The sequence below is a fragment of the Pseudorca crassidens genome, chromosome 4 (assembly GCF_039906515.1).
Source record: "Pseudorca crassidens isolate mPseCra1 chromosome 4, mPseCra1.hap1, whole genome shotgun sequence".
Taxonomy (NCBI): Eukaryota; Metazoa; Chordata; class Mammalia; order Artiodactyla; family Delphinidae; genus Pseudorca; species Pseudorca crassidens.
Genome location: NC_090299.1, coordinates 26767057 through 26791044, shown reverse-complemented (window position 1 = coordinate 26791044; position 23988 = coordinate 26767057). Strand labels below are relative to the sequence as shown.

Sequence of the window (23988 nt, the reverse complement as noted above, 5' to 3'; positions counted from 1 at the left end):
TTTTTTCCTTACTGAATTAGTCAGTTCTGTTGGTTGTTTTGACCTTGGGTAAACACAGCCTAAACCAATATTTAATTTATTAATTAAGCCAGCCATGCAAATTAGCAAAGACTCATAACCAGAACTCAGAAGAAATCAGGTTAAGTCTACAAGAACTAGAGTGTAGGCAAGTAAGTTTTAATCAAGTACCAGACTTCTTCAGGCTATTGCTGCTCACTGCCATCAGATTCATCACTGTTATGACAATTGGTAATTGTAAGGACAACTTTGTAATTTTTTAGGGCTGATAGGGTTTTTACCTCAACACTAAATACATGATAATTTAATTTCGATGTTGGGATGATGAGGTCTCAAGTATATGAAAGATCTTCATACTAAAATAACTTTTAGTAAAATCTAACATTTGACATTATTTGGAACTCTTGTTCATCTATCAATATACTATAGTATCTAACCATGCTATATCATCAATATTTGATATTTTATTTTCACAACTAAAGTTTATGGTCCACTACACTCATGTACCTTTTACTTTAATTAAGAAGTGATTTCCAGCTATTAATTTATAGAATAAATGACTTGGAAAAAACCACATTAAACTGTAAGTGATAGTTTATTTCTCTGTAACCTTCATATTCAAAAGCATTGAGATGTCAGAGAGCTCTGCTAATACACATCTGTCCTAATTTGTCAAGCACAGACTCATTCAGGGAAAGAGTTCCAATCACTTTAGAAATCACAATCATTTTAGGTCTTTCAGATCTCAAGTGAGCAAATGCCAGTGTCATCAGTGAATAAACAATTTAATGTGCTTTCATTCTTATCGATAAATCAAAAAGATCTGGGCAGTGCTGTGTGCATTATGCCCTTAAACACCAGGTATCTGCCAATTCAGAAGAAAGGGAACACCTTAGAGTTTTATCATACATGGCCTGTTGAATGACTGGGGCAAATATTCATACCTAGAGATGACCTAGAAGACCTCTCTGTAGGGCCTTGTGAGTCATCCAGGAAATAATAAATCCATCTGGGATCAGTGTTTCACCTTATACCCGTGAAGACTGTTCAGCTGCAGTTATGCACAGGAAAAGGCTTGTCTGTTTCAAGGCTACTGTATAGATTTAAAAATAAATAGCACTGAAATGGCTTCATGTTTAAGCATATCTTTTAAGCAAACCTAATATACAGAATTATGGAATGCAAACTGAAAAATTAGGATGATTATTGACTTTATTAAAAGATTATTTGCTTTATAAAGAAACATTAAAAGTATCACACACGTTTGATTTATATACAACTCTTTGGAATATATTTGTTTGAATAATCTTGTTACCATGTTCTGAAAGGATATGGAAGGCTTAATCACCAAGAATTTCTAAAGCAGCATTTAAACCAGGGCACCACACAGTTATTCTGATTTTCTTTAACTACTACCATTCATATAGCCTCCAACTTAAAAACATACTGCACTATAAAAGTTCACTGGCAAGTAAGGTAGTTCAGATTATGAATGTCCACAGAAATTAGGATATGTGGTTATATTCCACAAAAGCTGGAACAGTAGAATCTCTCACCTAATCAGTGGCTACTTCTTTAGAAAGGATGACCTTTACATTCTTCACTGCTAATATTCTATTATTTTGATTTTCGAAAACAAACGAGAAAGGTGAGATCAGAAACTCAGGCCTTCCAACACAACTATGGTTGAACATGGGGCACAGCACTGTGAGAGAAACGGGCAGCACAATGATCTAGAAAGAGGGTGAAGGCCTGGATTTATTTCCTGGTCCTGACTGTTATTAACTATGTGGATTTGGGCAATTTAGACTCTTGAAGCTAATTAACTAATTCTTCATCTCACAAATGAACATTATAGATATATATTTTATCGCAAAACAGTATATATAAAATTATAAAATCCCACTGGATTTAATCACAGGGGCTCGTAAGGGACATTATATGCGTTAGTGATTAGCTATTATACTGCAGTGCAGCTGGCCATTTCAATGTGCATAACATTGAATATCTGTAATGAATGCTCATGACTTGAGAAATGTCTGTATTTCTAAATTAAGTGCAATCTATTATGTTAATATTTACACATTGAGATTATCTCTAAATTCTTATAATGCATCACTGTTTAGGTTGGTTTTTAAATAGATTCTACTGACATTCTCACACACAGGTTCCCTCCCCGCCCCATTGCTTCCTAATGATGCAGGATTTTCCACGACATCTGGTCTTAGTGTCAACAACCATTTATAGCATATCAGCTGTAACGAGCAGCAACTGTTTGCAAGTTTTGTTCTGTACTTCCATATGGATACAATGGCAACTACTTCCATTGTGATTTGGGATTTTCTTGAAACTGTCCAAGTATCTCAAAGTACCGAGGCAAGTTGCTGGAATCACTTTCAGAACTGGAAGAGACTTGGGAGATAAAATAATTCAAACCCCTCAGTTTGAGGTAGAGAGGCTCAAAATGATGAAGCAAGGACTTGAGGCCAGATTTCCTGATCCCTTCCTTTTAAAAGACGTGATACTGAGGAAGCTTCTCTGATGGTATAAAAATCATTCATTTTCTTTTATTTTCATTCATTTTCAAAAGGTAGTCTATTCAGCAGATATTTTTAGAAGAACTTAAAGTAGTCAAAAATAGTTATTACCCATAATCAAATAAAACAAGGGGAAACATGAAAAAGACATAATTTTGATTTTGCTTCTCAAAAATCTCATAAACACATCATGAGGATTTCTAAATTAGCATGACCTTTATTGAGGAACTGATTCAGCAAAGGCGATGATCATCTTTAACATTAGTCACATTAACATCTTCAACATTAGTGATATCACAGATTTATCTGTGCACATACGTGATTATCTATCTAACCAATGAAACTCAAACATTCGTAAATTATAAGGGTAGTGAAATCATGTGTGCTTTACTTTTTTAAAAAAGCAAAACGTTTTTAATGAATATTATAAAACAGCAAGTTATTAGTTTTATTATTCTATATTATTTGATGCTTACATTCCCTTGGATATTAGCTTTTAAGAAGTAAAACTGTCTTTTAAAATTTCTTTCTTCTATTGGAAAGTCTCAGTATTTCAACATGAAGTTAATCAGTCAGTGCTTTGGTGCGTTTTCAGTCACTTCTCCTTTGCCAAAGAAGGTGTGAACAAAGCTCCTAGAAATCAACTAAATGAAATTTTGCATGAATTGAAAAGCCTGAATATCAGGCTCGCTCATGCGCATGGTGGAGGTCCTTTTGTGCACATGGTACAAGGGACTTTTGCTTTTATTTTCAAATGGCATGGATACCTGAATTTATGTACTTAGCACGGGGAACTTCTAGCTGATGCATGCACTGTGAGTTTGTGATGAGGAAGTACTGTTTCTATCATCATGCATATATGAGCAAGTTCGTAAGAATCACTCAGTATTCCATTCCTGTTTCTTGATCTGCCTCCGCATTAACAGCACACACTATCAAGTAGCTTGAAAGAACCCCAGTGGGACTTCCCCAATTAGCTGTTTCTCCACAGCCTGACATACACCAAGTACTCCATAAAGAAATACTAGAACGACTAAATGAATTATGGGATTTGTCACATGTATATTGTTTGTTTCTAGTATAGCTAGACATACATTATGTACAAGTGATGTGTTCTTTAAACATTTTTTTAAAAAGGTGGTTCTGAGAAAAGTGGAATAATTGTGATTTTATAATTATGCTAAATGTAGAATTCACTGTTTGATATATCTACTACCCATGGTGACAAAGGATTTACTGAATGCTTGTCAGATTCCCAGAAAATGAATTACTTTCTTTTCTGGTCATACATTTGATTTTATTGACATTTCTATGAAAGTGTTAAAAATCCCCCCACATCTCCAGAATTACTATCTTCATTTAAATATCTATATCTATTAACTATCCATTTATCTACCTACCTATCACTCTCATATCCATCTACCCGTCTAATGATTTTTCCATTAAACATTGTTTTTCAGGAGGTAGGCTTTCAGAAAGACAGTATTTTCCACTGAGGCAATTCACTGGTGCTGATTTGTTGCTAAAAGATTCAGTCGTATGTATGAAGCCTCCTATCCAGATAGCTGTTCATGAAGTAGTATAGTAACCATTTCTGATACACTCTGAACTGAAGAAATCTTACTACGTTGTGTGAAATGTTTACTTGAAAAAGCACAGCTATATTAACTGTCTCCTTTGACTTCCTTCCTTCTGTCAACTGATTCACAGAAGTTGTATTCTCCCGGTTCTTAAATGAGACAACACAACTGACTGGATATGCCTTTATTTCCTGTGACATCGAAAGTTGTCACTTGTTACTGCAGCCTCTTTTCGACCTAATATATTTTTGCAGTGCTTGTCTGATGTACTTCCTTCTTTCTGGGACACACAGCACAGATACATTTTCCACATATATTTAAGTGATCTTTAATTCACCAGCCTGTACGTTCCACACATACAAGGTCTGTTTGTTTTGCTCTGTAATATATGCCCACAGCCCAGACAGGGCCTTGGTAGGTGCTCAAGAAATGTTTGATTAATGTTTGTTCTTCTCTTTTGATACCTGAATTTTTAATCAGCAGAGTTCACAAATATCCAACACCACTCTTCATAAACAATCTATTTATAAGCACTCCAAAGTGACTGTCCTGATGTGGCCTAAATTAAATGGGGCAAATCCATTTCGTTCTTCTTGATGCCTCATTTTCCAAAGGCTGTGGACAATGCCACCTTACTGATTTTCTAAATAGGACATCTTTGCTTTTTATACCAGTCTTTTGTCAAATTATGCTGCCCTCCTACTCTACATTAAATCTTAAATATGCCTTATTCTCTTATTCCTAATGAGATGAATTTTATATAGCTATGAAAATCCATAGGTGGGGATTATTTTAATCCCTTGACTCACTAAATTTAGACCCATTTTCCCAAATAATTCTTAATATTGCTAGCAAGATTATTTTACCATCATTGTTCTGATCTATTCTTTGATCTCTATAATGGTTTTCAATTCATTTATCTAACTGAATTGAGAAGTGGTAGTGATTAAGCTTGCAGACCCTGGAACCCAACTGCTTGGGCACAAATCCTATCTTACTAGCTGAGTGACCTTGAATAAGTTCTTTTACTCATGGCTGTTAAATCTCCCCTTAGGTAACATGGGGATGGTCATAGTGCCTTCCTCATGAAGTTGTTCTGAAGATTAATATGATGATACAGTACAGGGTATAACAGTAACTGCTTGACAAATGGCAGCTATGGCCATTTTTATTATTTAGGTTCTGCTTTGATTCAAACCCTCTCAAAGACTAGAGTCATATCCCTGAACTATAGTCCTATAATTATGTTAGCACTGCTGTATCTCCCCAATACTGCTTGAATCTACAGCAGTTGGCCTGACACTGAATGCACCTTAGACAAAGGTTGTGGTCCATGTATCCAACGGATACTGCCTGGTGCTGACTGACATGCTTCTGTTATGCCAACATCCCACCACCCTGAACTTTCTCCTGTTGCTGTGCCTGCTGTGCCTTGTCTCTAGGTCTCGGTAAGTTTCCATCTGGTGGATTCTACTGTCTAATAAGCCCCCAAGTGTGGCAGTTATTCAAATATTCAAACCGAGATCTGTATGCTATCACTGTATCAAAGAGGATATGTTTACCCTCTATTTTATTCAACATTAATTAACATACACAACAATCTGTTTTATTCAATGTTGTCCTTTCTATTACAAATGTGCTTTTGGTTGAACTTGATTCATTCCTAAATTAAAGGACTATGCTGCAAGTATTAACTAGGTATAAGGTCTCACATTAGGTACTGTAAAGGAACACAATACGTTAAATAGCTATTATCTTAGGAGGGATTTATAAACAAACTGTACAGTACTCCTATGCTCACAGGTGTCTGTGATAATGATGAAAAATGTAATACTTCCTGTGTTTTTATCTCACTGATACGGACAAGTTAAACTGCATGCCTGTAGTCTACATGAATTAACATACGAATCATGACAGGGAAACAAAAATATATGGCCCAACAGTAGTAAGGGCAATATTTTGATTAAAGCCTGAGAATAGGTTTCGGCAATTGATCTTTTTCGTTTTAATGTATCGGTAAATATGCTATTGCAAGTTGTATACTTATCAGACTATGCATGGCGGATATAAAAGACACAAATCAAAGCCAGTGACTGAGCACACTTAAGGTGTGCATAAGTTGTCTCTCACGCACAAGTTTGGGCCTCTCAGTATATTTATGTCATGGCCTACTGAAACAACCATGAGAACTAGACTCAACTGAGTGTATCCAAGTCAGCAACTTCACAGAAACTAGGACAATTATAGACATTATAACAAGCTCTATCAGAAATTCATCTCTATCCTCTCCTAAAAACAGGGTAAGAATGGAAAGCAAAAACACTCTTCTCCCTTGCAAGAAATCTGATGGGTGATGCAGCAGGCTGTTTCTTTTAGTAGTAGCCTTGCTGGAAATCACCTGCCTGAGTTTTTAATTAGTGACTTTAGCTCATATGTCAGAAAATATATTTTTCTTCCCCACCCACATCCTAGGCTCACTGCCATCTCTGAGTAAAGTTACAGTCTTTGGGGACTTCCCTGGTGAAAGCCCATGTGCAGCAACGAAGACCCAACTCAGCCATAAATAAATAAATAAAAAGGAAGGAAGGAAGGAAGGGAGGAAGGAAGGGAGGAAGGAAGGGAGGAAGGAAGGGAGGAAGGAAGGGAGTTCCGGTCTCTGAAGAGCTCTGCTGAGTTTGGACACTTACAAAAGTGCAATATCATGACCTCACAAAATATATTTTGAAAGTCATGGAATAGAATTCACATTTTTCATCCTTGGCTTTTAGAGTATACTTATAATTACATAAATGTAGCAAAATGTTTCAAATGATAACTTTATTAAACAGCAAAAATAATGTGTATGTCTACATACGTTCACTTAAAAAGGAAAAGTAGCACTGTGAGTACTACGCAGTAACCAAAAGGGGCACTGTCTTTACATGGCTAGTAAGGAATTTTTGAGGTGATTGCCAAATATATGGGTTTTCAAAGGAACATATTATTTTTCCTTTATCCTGATGGCTAAGTTTGGTGTTAGCAGATGGACACAGTCCTATCTTGGTTCACCAAAAGAACAAGCCATTAACCTACTTTTCCTTTAGACATGCAAAGCTCTCAGACTCAAACTGAAAATCAAAGGAAGATTCTAGAAAACTAAGGCAATGTTTTGCTTAAAAATCACATCTTCAAGTAACTCACTGTGGATCGTTAGAGATATATTCTTGTAGAACATACTAAATGAATGGAAACTTCAGATTTACAATTTACTATAACTAGAGAAGTCTAGAGAAACCAGCCTAGGTCCTCCCACTGAACCCACTACAGTTCAAGACATTCTAAATTATCCTTTGCCACCTTTGTACTAAAGCCTGGAAAAGGCTGAGGTTTCAGATGAAAAACCACAACTATACAGTGCTCACATTTGCTATTTCCCCCACCCAGGAGTTTCTCTCCATTGAAATTTCTAGGCCTTCACTATTTCTCTGAAATTTCATAAGTAAAACTAGAATGCTGAGAGAAGAGGTCAGAAAATTAATAAAAGGATAGTCTTCTCTGAAATATTTAATTTCTAAATGATCTAAACAATTTTCAACCTCAATGGTTATCAGAAGCTGAGTCAAGTCTTAAAAGTATTAGTATCAAATATACTATTTGATAATAAAATTTGTTTTACCCTTTTTCCATCTGTTTTAAAAGGCAATAATATCTTGGCCCCTAGGAATATAAATAAATAAAAACCCAGGGAGCCTCAGTGTCCTCAGAATTCCTGGGACTAATGTTAAGGGAAAGAGACTTCAGCACCCAGAATGGGATTCTTTAGCACCAATCACTTGGGCCAAAAATCTACCTAATACATTTATCTCTATTTACTTTATAATTCTGATAACCATTTACATATTAGGTAAATATAATATGACTATAAAATCACATGTTTGATCAACAAACATACTATTATGTCCACAGAACAAGTTTAGAAAGAAAGAGATCAGTCCTACTCAAAATCACATTAAATGCTGCATCCATTCTTAGGAAGAAGGAAATATAACCTATTTATTGTTAATGTTAGGCAATGCTTTCTCTCTGGATGAAATGGGATTTATGTAAGTCTCAAGTGTGCATTAGAGAAGAGATGACTGTGGCGAGGGAAAGTGTCTTCGTAATGTGTCGGAATGAGTCCACACAACTTTACTGCTCATATTTTTGCCTTTACAGGTATAACTGCAGCTGAACAGTCGTTAGGAATTGTGTGGTGGTTTGTCTTCTCCAAGGGCATTCATTACTCACCTTCAGGTCCCGATGGACTACGCCCATCTGATGGCAGTGTAGCACAGCCTCCAGGATCTGCTGAATGCAATGACTGCATGCAAACACCAGGGGGCGTGTGTTAGTTCCAAGCTTACACTCACTGTCTGTATAGCCTCAGAGAGACTGGGTTAAAGTGCAAAACTAGCAGACAACTGGAGTTGTATTTTAAACATCTTCAGTAATGTAAACATGCTCAAGAAGAGTGACTACTACCTCAGAACAATCAGGATCTTGCCAGATGTGAGCCAAAATGTGGGTCCACTTGTTCTAGAAAAATCCATCTTAAAAATATTTAATTCAGGAGCTCATTTCCTGGTTATAAATCCTCACAGGAAATGAACTGGAACACAACTATTATTTTTATAGCTTTTGTGCTCCACCTCCACCTCACACAAAAAAAGCTGTTTCCCTCTTCTCTCCCATTTTTCTAGTATCATTCCAAAGCTGTCACATTAGCAGTCAAGGCACCATTAAGGTTAAATTAGGATACGTAATGAATTTTTGATAAATCATTAACTTCGCGTGCTTTAATTTAGCTGGCAATTATCATCTCTTGCCTGAGGGTTCATCAGACTCAAATGGAGCAATGCGTAACCAGTTGTTCTGCTACAGCAACCCATGGTCTCAGAACAGAAGTGGTGTTTAAATCTACAGGCGGACATACATCACAGGCCAAGTTTATCTCCAGGCAAGTGCTGGTCATCTCAGGAAAGCCTGCCCCCAAACTGCCTCTGGTGGTTTACTCCTCGGAAACGTAACAGGTGTTCTCAATACTGTCCTTCCCTTTTTGCTATGATGTATATTTAGCCTGTAGATGAGCAAACTGAAAGAGCCATCATGCATTATCATTTCATCATTTAGTCATTTTAGGGAAAAGTTGGGAAAGGCAAGGGAACCATTTTAAATACCCACCCTCTGCCCTTTCCCCAGAAAAAAAAAACCAAAAAAAAACTTCCTTTGATTCAGATTTATGGACTCCATATACTGACCTTCAGGTCCCTGTGAACTATGCCATTTAGGTGACAATGATTTACACTTTCTAGAATCTGCTGTATACAATGACTGTAAAGATACAAGGGCAGAATGGAAGGGAGAACATTTTAAAGGCACATAGTCACATTGAATACAAAATAAAATGAAAGTTTGAACGAAACAAACAACAAACAAAAATTATATTTTTCACATTTTTTTAGCTTTACACTGGAATTAAATAATGCTGAATAAAGCTAATTCTGGTTCTAACAAAAATGACATCCAACATAGAATTTGTGACATATTCAGACAAAACAATTTGAGCTGTGTGTGTTTTTCATTGCAACTCCATAAATTAAATCATTTGTATACAGAACTCAATATTTCCATATTCAGGGAGAAAATTTTATAAATAATTCCCACAATGTTCTGGGAAAATTCTTCAGTGAAATAAAATTTATGGGTATTTCTCATACACATCTAAACTGTTTAAAATCTGAGGTCACAATTAAACATAGGTGTTGAAACAAGAGGGTAAACACAGATGAAGTGGCAGGTGAAACAAAGGTCAAAAAAAATGGAGGGAGACATTTACCATTTTGACTTAGAAATGGTGCTGCTTGTATAATATATTAATAGGAAAACTAACGCACGTCTCCAATAACAGGGAGAATTTAAAGTAAACCCATGGCATAAAACAAACTCCTCTTCAGTATAGTCATACTCTGGGGAAGGGCTAAGAACTTACAAAAAGTAAATAAAATTTAAAATCCCCTGGAGCACTGGTGGTTGTTAGACACATTTTCATACACCCCAGTGAAGGAAAACTTATGCTTATTACTATGTTAAAATGCACAACTTATGCTATTCTTATTAAAGGCTCACTGATGTCAAATAGACGCTAATTAAATTCTATGGTAGACGTCATCGATGGGCACCTATAAGGTCCCCTGAGCTGTCATATGACATACAGTAATGTAGAACATATCACACTGATGAATTCTGTACAAGTTCACTATGCGATTCAAATGCAGGTATATATAGACATTCATTCATTCTACATTCATTCATATAAGGATTAAGCAAATACTTTAATGAGGATATTTTCAATCATTTAATGTACAAAATACTACTACTCCAAAGAAAGTAATCACCATCTGATTTATTACAACATGTCACAAAATTGATCATGACTGTGATTTTCTAGCTCTAACTTGATTAAGTGTACCACTAAAACAGCTTCATATTGGTTGTTTTTGACTATACAGCTTATTGGAGTGTTGGTAATTATCTGTTAAATCATATGACTCTTTTGCCTTCTACAATAATGTTCACTTTATACTACTTTTTAGGAATACTTCACTCTCTCATCTCAAACCACTGGTATAAGTTATTGGGCTTAATGAATAACAGAAAATAAAGAAGTAAACAAGAATTCATATTAAATAAAGTTCACCATATGTTACCAGTGAGAATTAATTCAATTCTTAACTTCTTGAGGACTAGTACTAAACAGATTTTTACAAATTATTTGCTCTTTATGCTTGTAGTTGAGAAGAGAATGTTTCTTCTCCTTGATTATGTGTGGGACCTATCCTAAAATGTATCCCATAGTACATTCCAAAATTTAATATAAGCATGCATATGAAATGATCCAACCAACCAAGGGTCTATCCTGTTATCTGCAGGGCTGCTTGATAGTGAAAATAGTCTCTAGATTAATTTCAACCAATATTTTGAAACACAAGAACAACCTGTTTAACATAACTTTGAAAAGCAAAATAAAGGAAATTCCCTCACTTTTTTTATTACCTTGATTAAAAAGATTACTCTTTTGGAAAGTGGGCAAATAGCTACTTCCAAGGCTATTCTGAAGCCCTTTTCAGAGGCCTAATGTGAGGAACTGGCTTAAACTGAACAAGCGATGATTCACTCATTATAGCATAAGTGACATGGAACTTTCTATTGGACTTTGGCAGGAAACATTCCATTAAAAAATTAGAGTGTAGTCATGTGCAGAGAAGATTCACAAAATGTCATAAACAGTAGCATTAAACCAAAAAGATTAATCAGAAATTTAGAAGTGAGCCTGTATATACATGTGCTACTTTGGAGGGTTGGGGAACCTTCTATCGGCTGACTATCTGCTGAGGGCCAGGCTACAGGGGGATGAGCAGCCTTAGGAAGCTCTGAAAGCATTAGGTAGAGAACCAGCAGGCACAGACCATCAGTAACTGAATATATATAAAACATCTCATTTATATTGCTAATAATGAGCCAAGCACTCACGGCCAGATTTTTCAAAATGAGCACCAACTGCAGAATATGTGTAAGAAATGCCAAGGAAATTAACACCATACAGTCTAAGTAATGTCTGAGCAAGTAGATTAATGTTACTTTACTCCAAAAACATTGCCTAGGAAGTCTCAAGTTAGACAAAATGTTAGCCATTTTTAACTTCTGTAAAAATGTTGCCAATTAACAAGATTGGGAAATCCTCTTGAATCCTCTGAAGTACCTGAATAAATATTTTTCAAGTGAGAGTTCCAAGGACATTAATGGAATTTCCAAAGCATTAAACAGCTCATAATGCCTGAAGGAGACCACCGGGCCTTTTGGAGTCTGTTTCTTTTTATGGCCTCTGATTAGACATGGGCTGTTCATGGAACTTCTGTGATGATGGAAATGCTTTATATCTGCTATATCCAGTCGGTTGCCACTAGCCACTCGTGCAATTAAGCACTTGAAATGGGGCTAGTGCAACTGAGGAAGTGAACTTTTTATTTAATTTTAATTAATTGAAATTGAAATTAAGAGTCATATGTATAAACAACAAGGTCCTACTATATAGCACATGGAACTATATTCAATATCCTGTAATAAACCATAGCAGAAAAGAATAAGGAAAAGTATATATGTATAACTGACTCACTTTGCTGTACAGCAGAAATTAATACAACATTGTAACATAGTATCAACTATACTTCAATAAAATAAATTTAAAAAAGAAGTCATGTGTGACTACTGGCTACCATACTGGGCAGCCTAGCATCTAAAGAGCTCATAACTTTGATAAAAAAGTATATTTCTTTATTAGAAGTCATTCCAGTTAGGCTTTTTTTAAAAATAAAATATGTATTCTAACTATAGATACTAGATAAAAATAAAGTTTAGTCCAGATTCATAGTTGTTTTTTTTTTCTTCAAAGAATCATCTTGGAAATCCTTAAGAGAGAAATATCAATTAAGAGGGTCTCATCAAGAAAAGTCCAAGATGGTATTATAAAAGTCTCATAATCTTAAGCATCATAATATATTTGTAGAGAGATATACTGAACAAGTGTCATCTGAGTGCTGAGTCCTGTATCTTGCCCAGGGCAAGTCACTTACCTGGCGTCGGCTTCACTGTAATATTCTCTCGCCACTATGTCTTCAAACAGTTCACCTCCAGTAACTCTGTGAAGACAAACAAGATATTCACATTAAAAAAGAAGAAAAAACTAGGCATCAATAGATTTGCACCAGTGTTCATATGAAATATATGCTTTCAGATTATTTTAAAAATTATTACCAAAACAGAAAGCATATTAAAACATTATAAGACTCCATAATGTTCAATTTATATTAATCTAAACACTTCCATCTTTTCTGTTTGCCTTTGCATCACTAGATCCCGAGGATACAACTTTCTGTATACCATAAATATACTCAGACATATCTTATAGAAAATGGTTTCTATGAAACTCTTCAATTCTCTAAATATTAACTGAGGTCTGACAAAGTGTGTGGAACCATTTAGGAACATTTTCTGAACAAAAAGAGAGGATAACACATCATGGGTGTAGAGTGTGAGTTTGCAGGCTGTATTTCTCTGGAGGGGCTCGTTTTTTAAACTGCAATGAACATGCCTTTATGGGCTAGAGGTGGCCTTCCAAAATACATACCACTTTGGGGCTGAGTGCTTGATTTTCCTTGTAAAGCAATTTCCTTTATGTTCCATGTCTTTGCCGGTAAAGTAAGACTCAGGTTTTGGCAGTGCCTGAGAGGCAGCAGTGACCCTTGCCAGCTAGGAAGGAGCCATATCTGTCTGCCCTTCTTAATAAAGTGAAGACTTCCCCACAACTCAGCAACTAGATTTGGTTACTCCAGGAAGTTCATTCAGACCGTGGACTTCGAGGTTCTCTAAATAAGGAGATGTAACTATCTCTGGGATTAATTTCTTCTTCAGGTCCAACAGATTACTGCTTTGGGGCTACAATTCCCTAACCAGTGATTCTCTGGTTTAGGCTTTTCTTCTCCCTGCTTAAAAAATGACTCTTTAAATTTTAAAAAGTCATGTAATTTTGTGGTAAAATTTTAAAATATGGAAATGTACCAAGTCCTCCCCTATCTCTTAATCCCAATTCCACTCCGGGGAATAAATCGATTTTAACTTTACACGTGTCCTTTCAGCTTTCTGTGTATCTTTTAACATTTATACTTTTCCCTTTGCAAACACACACAAAGAAACACTTTTCTCACTAAAGTGCGATTGTGCAATATACAACAATTAGGCTAATCGTGTTTTTCATTTTACATTAAATCATGGGCACTGTTTCATGTCAGAAGCATTTTTTCCCTATTTAAAATAAGTAGTGTGTATGCGTGTGTGCACGTACATCTTTGAGAGTATTATTAGAAGATAAATTCTTAAAAGTAAAATTACTGGGTCAAAGAGTATCCACATGTAAAATTTTTGGGGGAAGACAAGGAAAATTACCTTCCAAAATGGTGGTACCTCCAACATTTTGAAAGTACCGACAGGCCCACATCATTACTAATAATGGTTACTGTCAATAAACGAAAATGCCTATCTAATTGGAAAAAAGTTAGCTCATGTTAATACGAATTTGAGTATTAGTGAAATGAATCATTTTCTTATGTATTTATCAGTCATTCCTTCCTCTGTTATGATCTGACTTGATTTTAAAAGAAACTTTCAGCTTTGGAGTTTAACCTCATAAGAGCTAACATTTGTTGAGCGCTTTCCATGTGACACACAGTGTGCTAAGCTTTATGTTAACTGATAAATTCTAATAATTTAGGATGGTTTTACCACTAGCCCAGTGTATTGATGAGAAAATGGAAGTACAGAGAAGTTAAGTAACTTGCCCAGTTTTACACAGCCTTGAGTGGCATAGGCGGGCCATCCACACCACAGCCCATACTTTCGATCACTACACAGTACAGCCTTTTCAATAATTACACTGTCCATTTTTCTAGAGATTTAGAAGGTATGAGTCATTTGGTCAAGCATCAAGTGAAGGTATAAAACTTGCTGTATGTACATTAGAGAGTGTGAGATAAAATTAATCTAAGATAGTTTTTTGTTGTTCTTGTTTTTTACTTTAATAAGTTCTGAAATATCATCAAACGATAACATGTTCCAGGGATCACCAGTTATTACTCTTGTCTGTATTTTCCTCTCCTAAATGAAAAGATGTGATACTATAAACTGTAAACTTGTCTGAAAGTTTACCCAACTTTCCCCCATCTCCACTGCATTCTGGATATTTGTAAGTCCTTTAATGTTGAAGTTACTATTTTCAATTCTATTACTTTTACATATAAAATAAAATGGACATCTAAAATGATTATTTAAAGCTTCATATGGGCTTGTTATGAAAACTATGGTTATGTGTACATGTAATTTCATTTATTGGCACAGCTAAGTTTTTCTCCCAATTAGAATCTATGATATTAACACAATCATACAGTGTGCCCTAGACAAATTATGATACAAAGTAATTAAATATTAGACAGAAAGAACTTCCAACAAATCTATTACTGTCTCCATAACGATGATAACAGTTTTGTGGGATTTCTTCCTTTGAACGTGACCAACGTAGATATGATATATATTCATATTTATCTTTGTTTCTGACCACAGGTAGCAAGAAAATCTGTATATATTACAAACAATTTTGGATTGTTAAAGTGTTTAACACATATTGATTAAAAAGTCCATTTTCACTAATAAAATTGCTACTGCATATATAGTAGCTTCTTAAATATATTATATACTCCATGCGAATCGTCAGATCCTAAATCGCTAGGATCAGGACTTACGGACCTTTGTTACCTTAGCACTGAACCCAGCAACTAACACATAACATTTGTTCAATTAATGAGTACTGAAATAATGATTAAATGAATTAACCAAGTCAGAAAATCATGCTACCCATCTACTATAAGTTTAGAGTTTACATGTGCTTAAAAAGAAAAAGGAAAACACTAAAATTTAGCCATATGTGACAACAGGTTTTATTTCTTAAGGGGTTTGTATCTAAAGAAGAATACTGAAAAGTCAGGTGTAACTATTAAACAAATTTAAGGGGTAGAGAGAGCTTTATGTAGAGTTGGAGATTATGTAGTCAACTGTCTCTGACGGTACTCTTTCTCATTTTCTAGCATTCATTTTTCTCATTATTTAAAAATATCCTTGTGCAAATGAAGCCATTTTGTCATTTTTGCTGTATGTATGATAAACGTCTGAGAAGGAAAAAATGGAGTTCTAATAGAACACACTGCCTTAAAGAGAAGCTTGAATTTTCTAACTTTAACACATTTCTATACTCACATGATTGTTTAATGGAGCACAAAATTAAGCAGCAGTTATTACAGATTTTGGAAAATTTTTAGTATGCTATGTGAAGTTTCACACAGTCACAAATTAAATCAGTCTCATGAATAAACTTAGATTAATTAATTAGAGATTTTGCGAATAAAGTGGTGTCAGGGATCTGTATGATATGAGGCATATCAATTATATATTTGAAGCATTAATTATCATTTATGAACCTCTATAACCTTAGAGCTTACAGGAAATAAACGATAACTCTAGAACTATGAAAAGATGAGACTATATATCAAAAAGATTTTTGTTGTTGCTGTTATTTATGGGAATGCTGATTCATTTTGTGCTATTCAGCAAGAATGAATTATTCATGCTCCTTGTATATATATTTGTGAATTATATCAGAAATAGTTGAAAGTAGTTTCACCTTGAATAAAACATTTATAAAATTTTGAGGATTACAGTTTTGCCTATGACACTGAGAGCAGCTGCTAGCATCCAAGGTGTCAAAGATTGGACTTTGGAAGAGAAAATGGCTCCACGTTAACTCAAGACCCAGCACTGATGTAGAGATTAGAGCATGCCCAAGGTAGTGGGGCAAAACCCATGAAACTCAGGCTGTAGCCACATTGGAAAACAGGAACCCAGAGCAGGGCCCAGCTAACACACAGTGAGGAGGCAATCTCTCCAAGGCAGGGCCAGGAGTGTCTCCGAGAAAAAGGAGTAACTCCCCCTGGAACTCCAAGTATAAAGCTGAAGAACAGACCCAATGAGCAGAGGCCACCAGACCTAAAATCCAAGGCTCTGAACAGAGACAGCAGAAGTCACGTTAGCAAAGAATCACCATAGTCAAATTTTTTGTTTGTCCAAAAACATTTCATACGCTGACTTGCATTTGGGTAACGGGTGTGTCTTCCAGTGACCTCCCGGGCAGAAGCTGTGAGTGGTGACGTGTTCGCCTGTGCTACCTGCATGGTGCCCGGCACACTGCCTTCCATACTGTTGAACGATAATAGCAAATATCCATTGGGAGCTCACCATGTGCCAAGCCTAAGCACTGTTCTAAGTCCCTATGGGTTGTAACGCAACAACCTCATGAGGTAGATACTAGAGCTATCATTTCCGTTTTATACACAAGGACACTGAATTAGTGGAGGTTAAGGACTTTTCCCAAGAACACACAACACAAGAAAGAAAGGGTTTGTTTATTCCCATTGTGCTACCCTAATTGTTTCCCCTTGGACACAAGCTGGAGAGCAGGAGAAGAGCAGGTCAAAGATCTCTGGAGAGCCCAAAGGGTCATGTGAAAAGACTGGGAAGAACAGTGACATAAAGGCACTCCCACTTATATCCCCTTTAATTCTTAGATTAAAGTAAGACCAGCTGCTGGTGAGGGCTGGTCAGAGTGAAGTTGATCACGGTTCATTAACAGGAGTGTTACTGGTCTTCCTGGCCAGACAATCCTTCACCAAGTGGGATGGTCCCTTGAATAGGCAAGACTGTCAGCACCAGGCCCCACAATAGGTGCCAGTAGCACTACCTTGTCAATCCCACTATTCCCAGTCACCCCAAGGTCCCCCTAGTGTCCCTGATGAGAACCACTGAGCTAAGGGAACAGTCTATGGAGATACAATTGAAAAGTCAGGCCTTCTAAGCACCACCTTCTAACATATAGAGTCAACCAAGCCAATCTCTGGGCAGACATCTATGATGGAACATTGTATCTTCAGTACTTTATAGCATGTCTGACAGACAGAAAGAGCTTAATAAATCTTTATTGAGTAGATAAATTATCAAATAATTAAATGGATGAATGAAACCAGTCCACAATTTTATGGTTTAACCCATATTTAAGCTAGAAACTGAGGGTAAAGAGGCCCAACTACCTTTCATATTATTTATCTACCAATCTCTAGACAAATCCTGCTGACTTTATCTCCAAAATGGATCTGAAATCAGTACTTCTTTCCATCTCCACTCTAATGTCACCAGTCCAAGTCATCACTGTCTGTCACCTGCACTACTGCAATGGCCTCCTCATTGGTACCATCTCCTCTCTTGCCCCTCTGCCATCAATTCCCCAGACAGTAGCTTTAAGTGTACATCAAATCTTGTCTCATGGCTACATGAAGCTCTTAAATGCCTGTGCACTGCTTTTCCAGGCAAAATCCTTACATGACCTGCATGTCTCCTGACCCTCCTTGCTGCCTCTCTCCATCCTGCTCCAACCACAGCAGCCTTTCTCAAGTTCCTCAAGTGCACCAAGCTCCTTCCCATCCCCAGTCCTTTTCACGTGCTGATCTCTCTTCCAGAACATTCCCAACGTCTTTACCTTTACTATTTGGTGAGTAAATCCCTCTTATCCTTCAAAACTTGGTTTAAATTTTATATCCTCAGACCCCCTACTCATCTAAGTTATCTTACCCCCTTAGAGCCCTGTATTATACTCCATAACACTTATCACCATTATAATCACGTATTTCTTTGTGTACACATTTGTTTAATGTTTGTCTTTCTACCTGTATGGTTGCTCTGGGAGGGTAAAATCTGTTCCTGCTTGTTCACTATAAAATATCAAGTGATGACACATAGTGCCTGTGACAAGCTCAATAAATGCTCATTAAGTGAATGATCCCAGGGTTTTATATTTCACAGAGAGCAGACGTGTGGGGTGATCACATATCAAGGCCATAATGTTGATGCTCCTGACACCATATCACTTACCATTATATTTTATAAGAAAGCAGGTATCTCTCAGGCAGTTTTCCCCTGGAAATCATATATTTCAGTTTTGGATCTTATAGTATCTTTCCCATAAGACGGAGTTTGTCTGTGAACTAATCATGTCTGATCACAAATGCAGGAAGTACTTGTTGAATTCATTATAAAGGCACATACTTGGATCAGAGATTGAGAAGGGAATAAAAACATGGTGTTTTGAGGGCAGACAGCAGAAGCAAGAACTACAATCCTGCAGCCTGTGGAACAAAAAACACATTCACAGAAAGACAGATAAGATGCAAAGGCAGAGGGCTAGGTACCAGAGGAAGGAACAAGATAAAACCTCAGAAAAACAACTAAAAGAAATGGAGCTAGGCAATCTTCCAGAAAAAGAATTCAGAATAATGATAGTGAAGATGATCCAGGACCTTGGAAAAAGAATGGAGGCAAAGATTGAGAAGATGCAAGAAGTGTTTAACAAAGACACAGAAGAATTAAAGAACAAACACCTAGAAGAATTAAAGAACAAACAAACAGAGATGAACAATACAATAAATGAAATGAAAAATACACTAGAAGGAATCAATAGCAGAATAACTGAGGCAGAAGAATGGATAAGTGACCTGGAAGACAGAATGGTGGAATTCACTGCTGCAGAACAGAATAAAGAAAAAAGAATGAAAAGAAATGAAGACAGCCTAAGAGACCTCTGGGACAACATTAAACGCAACAACATTCACATTATAGGGGTCCCAGAAGGAGAAGAGAGAGAGAAAGGACCAGAGAAAATATTTGAAGAGATTAGAGTCGAAAACTTCCCTAACATGGGAAAGGAAATAGCCACCCAAGTCCAGGAAGCACAGAGAGTCCCAGGCAGGATAAACCCAAGGAGAAACAGGCTGAGATATATAGTAATCAAATTGACAAAAATTAAAGACAAAGAAAAATTATTGAAAGCAACAAGGGAAAAATGACAAATCACATACAAGGGAACTCCCATAAGGTTAACAGCTGATTTCTCAGCAGAAACTCTACAAGCCAGAAGGGAGTGGCATGATATATTTAAAGTGATGAAAGGGAAGAACCTACAACCAAGATTACTCTATGAGTAATGAGATACAGCAAGGATCTCATTCAGATCTGACAGAGAAATGAAAGGTGTTACAGACAAGCAAAAGCTAAGAGAATTCAGCACCACCAAACCAGCTCTACAACAAATGCTAAAGGAACTTCTCTAAGTGGGAAACACAAGAGAAGAAAAGGACCTACAAAAACAACCCGTAACAATTATGAAAATGGTAACAGGAACATACATATCAATAGCTACCTTAAATGTGAATGGGTTAAATGCTCCAACCAAAAGACACAGGCCCTCTGAATGGATACAAAAACAAGACACATATATATGCTGTCTACAAGAGACCCACTTCAGACCTCAGGACACATACAGACTGCAAATGAGGGTATGGAAAAAGATACTCCATGCAAATGGAAATCGAAAGAAAGCTGGAGTAGCAACACTCATATCAGATAAAATAGACTTTAAAATAAAGAATGTTACAAGAGACAAGGAAGGACACTACATAATGATCAAGGGATCAGTCCAGGAAGATATAACAATTATAAATATATATGCACCCAACATAGGAGCACCTCAATACATAAGGCAACTGCTAAGAGCTATAAAGGAGAAAAACGACAGTAACAATAAGAGCGGGGGACTTTTAACACCTCACTTACACCAATGGACAGATCATCCAAACAGAAAATTAATAAGGAAACACAAGCTTTAAATGACACAATAGACCAGATAGATTTAATTGATATTTATAGGACATTCCATCCAAAAAAAGCAGATTACACTTTCTTCTCAACTGCACACAGAACATTCTCCAGGAGAGATCATATCTTGGGTAACAAATCAAGCCTCAGTAAATTTAAGAAAATTGAAATAATATGAGGCATCTTTTCTGACCACAACACTATGAGATTAGAAATCAGTTACAGGGGAAAAAAATGTAAAAACCACAAACATATGGAGGTTAAACAATACGTTACTAAATAACCAAGAGATCACTGAAGAAATCAAAGAGGAAATCAAAAAATACCTAGAGACAAATGACAAGGAAAACACGACGATCCAAAACCTATGGGATGCAGCAAAAGCAGTTGTAACAGGGAAGTTTATAGCAATATAAGTCTACCTCAAGAAACAAGAAAAATCTCAAAATAAACAATCTAAACTTACACGTAAAGGAACTAAAGAAAGAAGAACAAACAAAACCCAAAGTTAGTAGAAGGAAAGAAATCGTAAATATCAAATCAGAAATAAATGAAATAGAAACAAAGAAAACAATAGCAAAGATCAATAAAACTAAAAGCTGGTTCTTTGAGAAGATAAACAAAATTGTTAAACCATTAGCCAGACTCATCAAGAAAAAGAGGGAGAGGACTCAAATCAATAAAATTAGAAACGTAAAAGGAGAAGTTACAACAGACAACACAGAAATACAGAGCATCCTAAGAGACTACTACAAGCAACTCTATGCCAATAAAATGGACAATCTGGCAGAAATGGACAAATTCTTAGAAAGGTATAACCATCCAAGACTGAACCAGAAAGAGTTAGAAAATATAAACAGACCAATCACAAGTAATGAAATTGAAACTGTGATTAAAAACCTTCCAACAAACAAAAGTCCAGGACCACATGGCTTCACAGGTGAATTCTATCAAACATTTAGAGAAGAGCTAACACCCATCCTTCTCAAACTCTTCCAAAAATTGCAGAGGAAGGAACCCTGCCAAATTCATTCTATGAGGCCACCATCACCCTGATACCAAAACCAAAGATACTACAAAAAAAGAAAATTATAGACCAATGTCACTGATGAATATAGATGCAAAAATCCTCAAAAAATACTAGCAAACAGAATCCAACAATACATTAAAAGGATCATACACCATGATCAAGTGGGATTTATCCCAGGGATGCAAGGACTCTTCAATATACACAAATCAATCAATGTGATATACCATATTAACAAACTGAAGAATAAAAACCATGTGATCATCTCAATAGGTGCAGAAAAAGCTTTTGACAAAATTCAACACCCATTTATGATAAAAACCGTCCAGAAAGTAGGCATAGAGGGAACCTACCTCAACATAATAAAGGCCATATATGACAAACCCACAGGAAACATCATTCTCAATGGTGAAAAACTGAAAGCAATTCCTCTATATGAGGAACAAGACAAGGTTGTCCACTCTTGTCACAATTATTAAACATAGTTTTGGAAGTCCTAGGCATGGCAATCAGAGAAGAAAAATAAATAAAAGGAATACAAATTAGAAAAGAAGAATTAAAACTGTCACTGTTTGCAGATGACATGATACTATACATAGAGAATCCTATAGATGTCACCAGAAAACTACTAGAGCTAATCAATGAATTTGGTAAAGTTGCAGGATACAAAATTAATGCACAGAAATTTCTTGCATTCCTATACACTAATGATGAAAAATCTGAAAAAGAGATTAAGGAAACACTCCCATTTACCATTGCAACAGAAATAATAAAACACCTAGGAATAAACCTAACTAGGGAGACAAAAGACATGTAGGCAGAAAACTATAAGACACTGATGAGAGAAATTAAAGATGATACCAACAGATGGAGAGATATACCATGTTGTCCTTGGATTGGAAGAATCAATGTTGTGAAAATGACTACACTACCCAAAGCAATCTAGAGATTTGATGCTATTCTTATCGAATTACCAATGGCATTTTTAACAGAAGTAGAACAAAAAATCTTAAAATTTGTATGGAGACACAGAAGACCCGAAATAGCCAAAGCAGTCCTGAGGGAAAAAAACAGAGCTAGAAGAATCAAACTCCCTGACTTCAGACTATATTACAAAGCTACAGTAATCAAGACAATATGGTACTGGCACAAAAACAGAAACATAGATCAATGGAACAAGATAGAAAGCCCAGAGATAAACCCACGCACCTATGGTCAACTAATCTATGACAAAGGAGGCAAGGATATACAGTGGAGAAAAGACAGCCTCTTCAATAAGTAGTTCTGGGAAAACTGGACAGCTACATGTAAAAGAATGAAATTAGAACACTCCCTAACACCATACACAAAAGTAAACTCAAAATGGATTAGAGACCTAAATGTAAGGCCAGACACTATCAAACTCTTAGAGGAAAACATAGGCAGAACACTGTATGACATAAATCAAAGCAAGATCCTTTTTGATCCACCTCCTAGAGAAATGGAAATAAAAACAAAAATAAACAAATGGGACCTAATGAAACTAAAAAGCTTTTGCAAAGCAAACTACAAACAACATGAAAAGACAACCCTCATAATGGGAGAAAATATATGCAAACTTATCAATGGACAAAGGAGTAATCTCCAAAATATATAAACAGCTTATGCAGCTCAATATTAAAAGAACAAACAACCCAATCCAAAAATGGGCAGAAGACCTAAATAGACATTTCTCCAAAAAAGATACACAGATGGCCAAGAAGCACATGAAAAGCTGCTCAACATCACTAATTATTAGAGAAATGCAAATCATAACAATGATATCACCTCATACCAGTTAGAATGGGCATCATCAGAAAATCTACAAACAACAAATGATGGAGAGGGTGTGGAGAAAAGGAAATCCTCTTGCATTGTTGGTGGGAATGTGAATTGATACAGCCACTATGGAGAACAGTATGGAGAGTCCTTAAAAAACTAAAAATAGAATTACCATATGACCCAGCAATCCCACTACTGGGCATATACCAGAGAAAACCATAACTCAAAAAGACACATGCACCCCAGTGTTCACTGCAGCACTATTTACAATAGCCAGGTCATGGAAGCAACCTAAGTGCCCATCGACAGACGAATGGATAAAGAAGATGTGGTACATATACACAATGGAATATTACTCAGCCATAAAAAGGAACGAAATTGGGTCATTTGTAGAGATGTGGATGGATCTAGAGACTGTCATACAGAATGAAGTAAGTCAGAAAGAGAAAAACAAATATCGTATATTAATGCATATATGCGGAACCTAGAAAAATGGTACAGATGAACCGGTTTGCAGGGCAGAAATAGAGACACAGATGTAGAGAACAAATGTATGGACACCAAGGGGGGAAAGCGGTGGGGTGGTGGTGGTGGTGGGATGAATTGGGAGATTGGAATTGAAATGTATACACTAATATGTATAAAATGG

The 23988-nt window shown here is 36.2% G+C and overlaps 1 protein-coding gene across 29 annotated transcripts in view; it reads right to left on the bottom strand.

The window, feature by feature from the left end:
• The window catches only part of CAMK2D (calcium/calmodulin dependent protein kinase II delta), a 287936-nt gene that overhangs the window by 70517 nt on the left and 193431 nt on the right, over positions 1-23988 (bottom strand). For 19 of the 29 annotated variants that reach the window (XM_067735228.1, XM_067735221.1, XM_067735217.1 and 16 more), the window contains exons 5-6: positions 12784-12849; positions 9412-9484 (exon numbers count right to left, since the gene is read on the bottom strand). In XM_067735228.1, coding sequence (XP_067591329.1) covers positions 9412-9484; positions 12784-12849 — 139 coding nt within the window. Of the gene's footprint in view, positions 1-8401; positions 8475-9411; positions 9485-12783; positions 12850-23988 lie in introns of all 29 variants that reach the window. The other 10 variants (XM_067735218.1, XM_067735223.1, XM_067735233.1 and 7 more) reach the window with 1 other exon arrangement.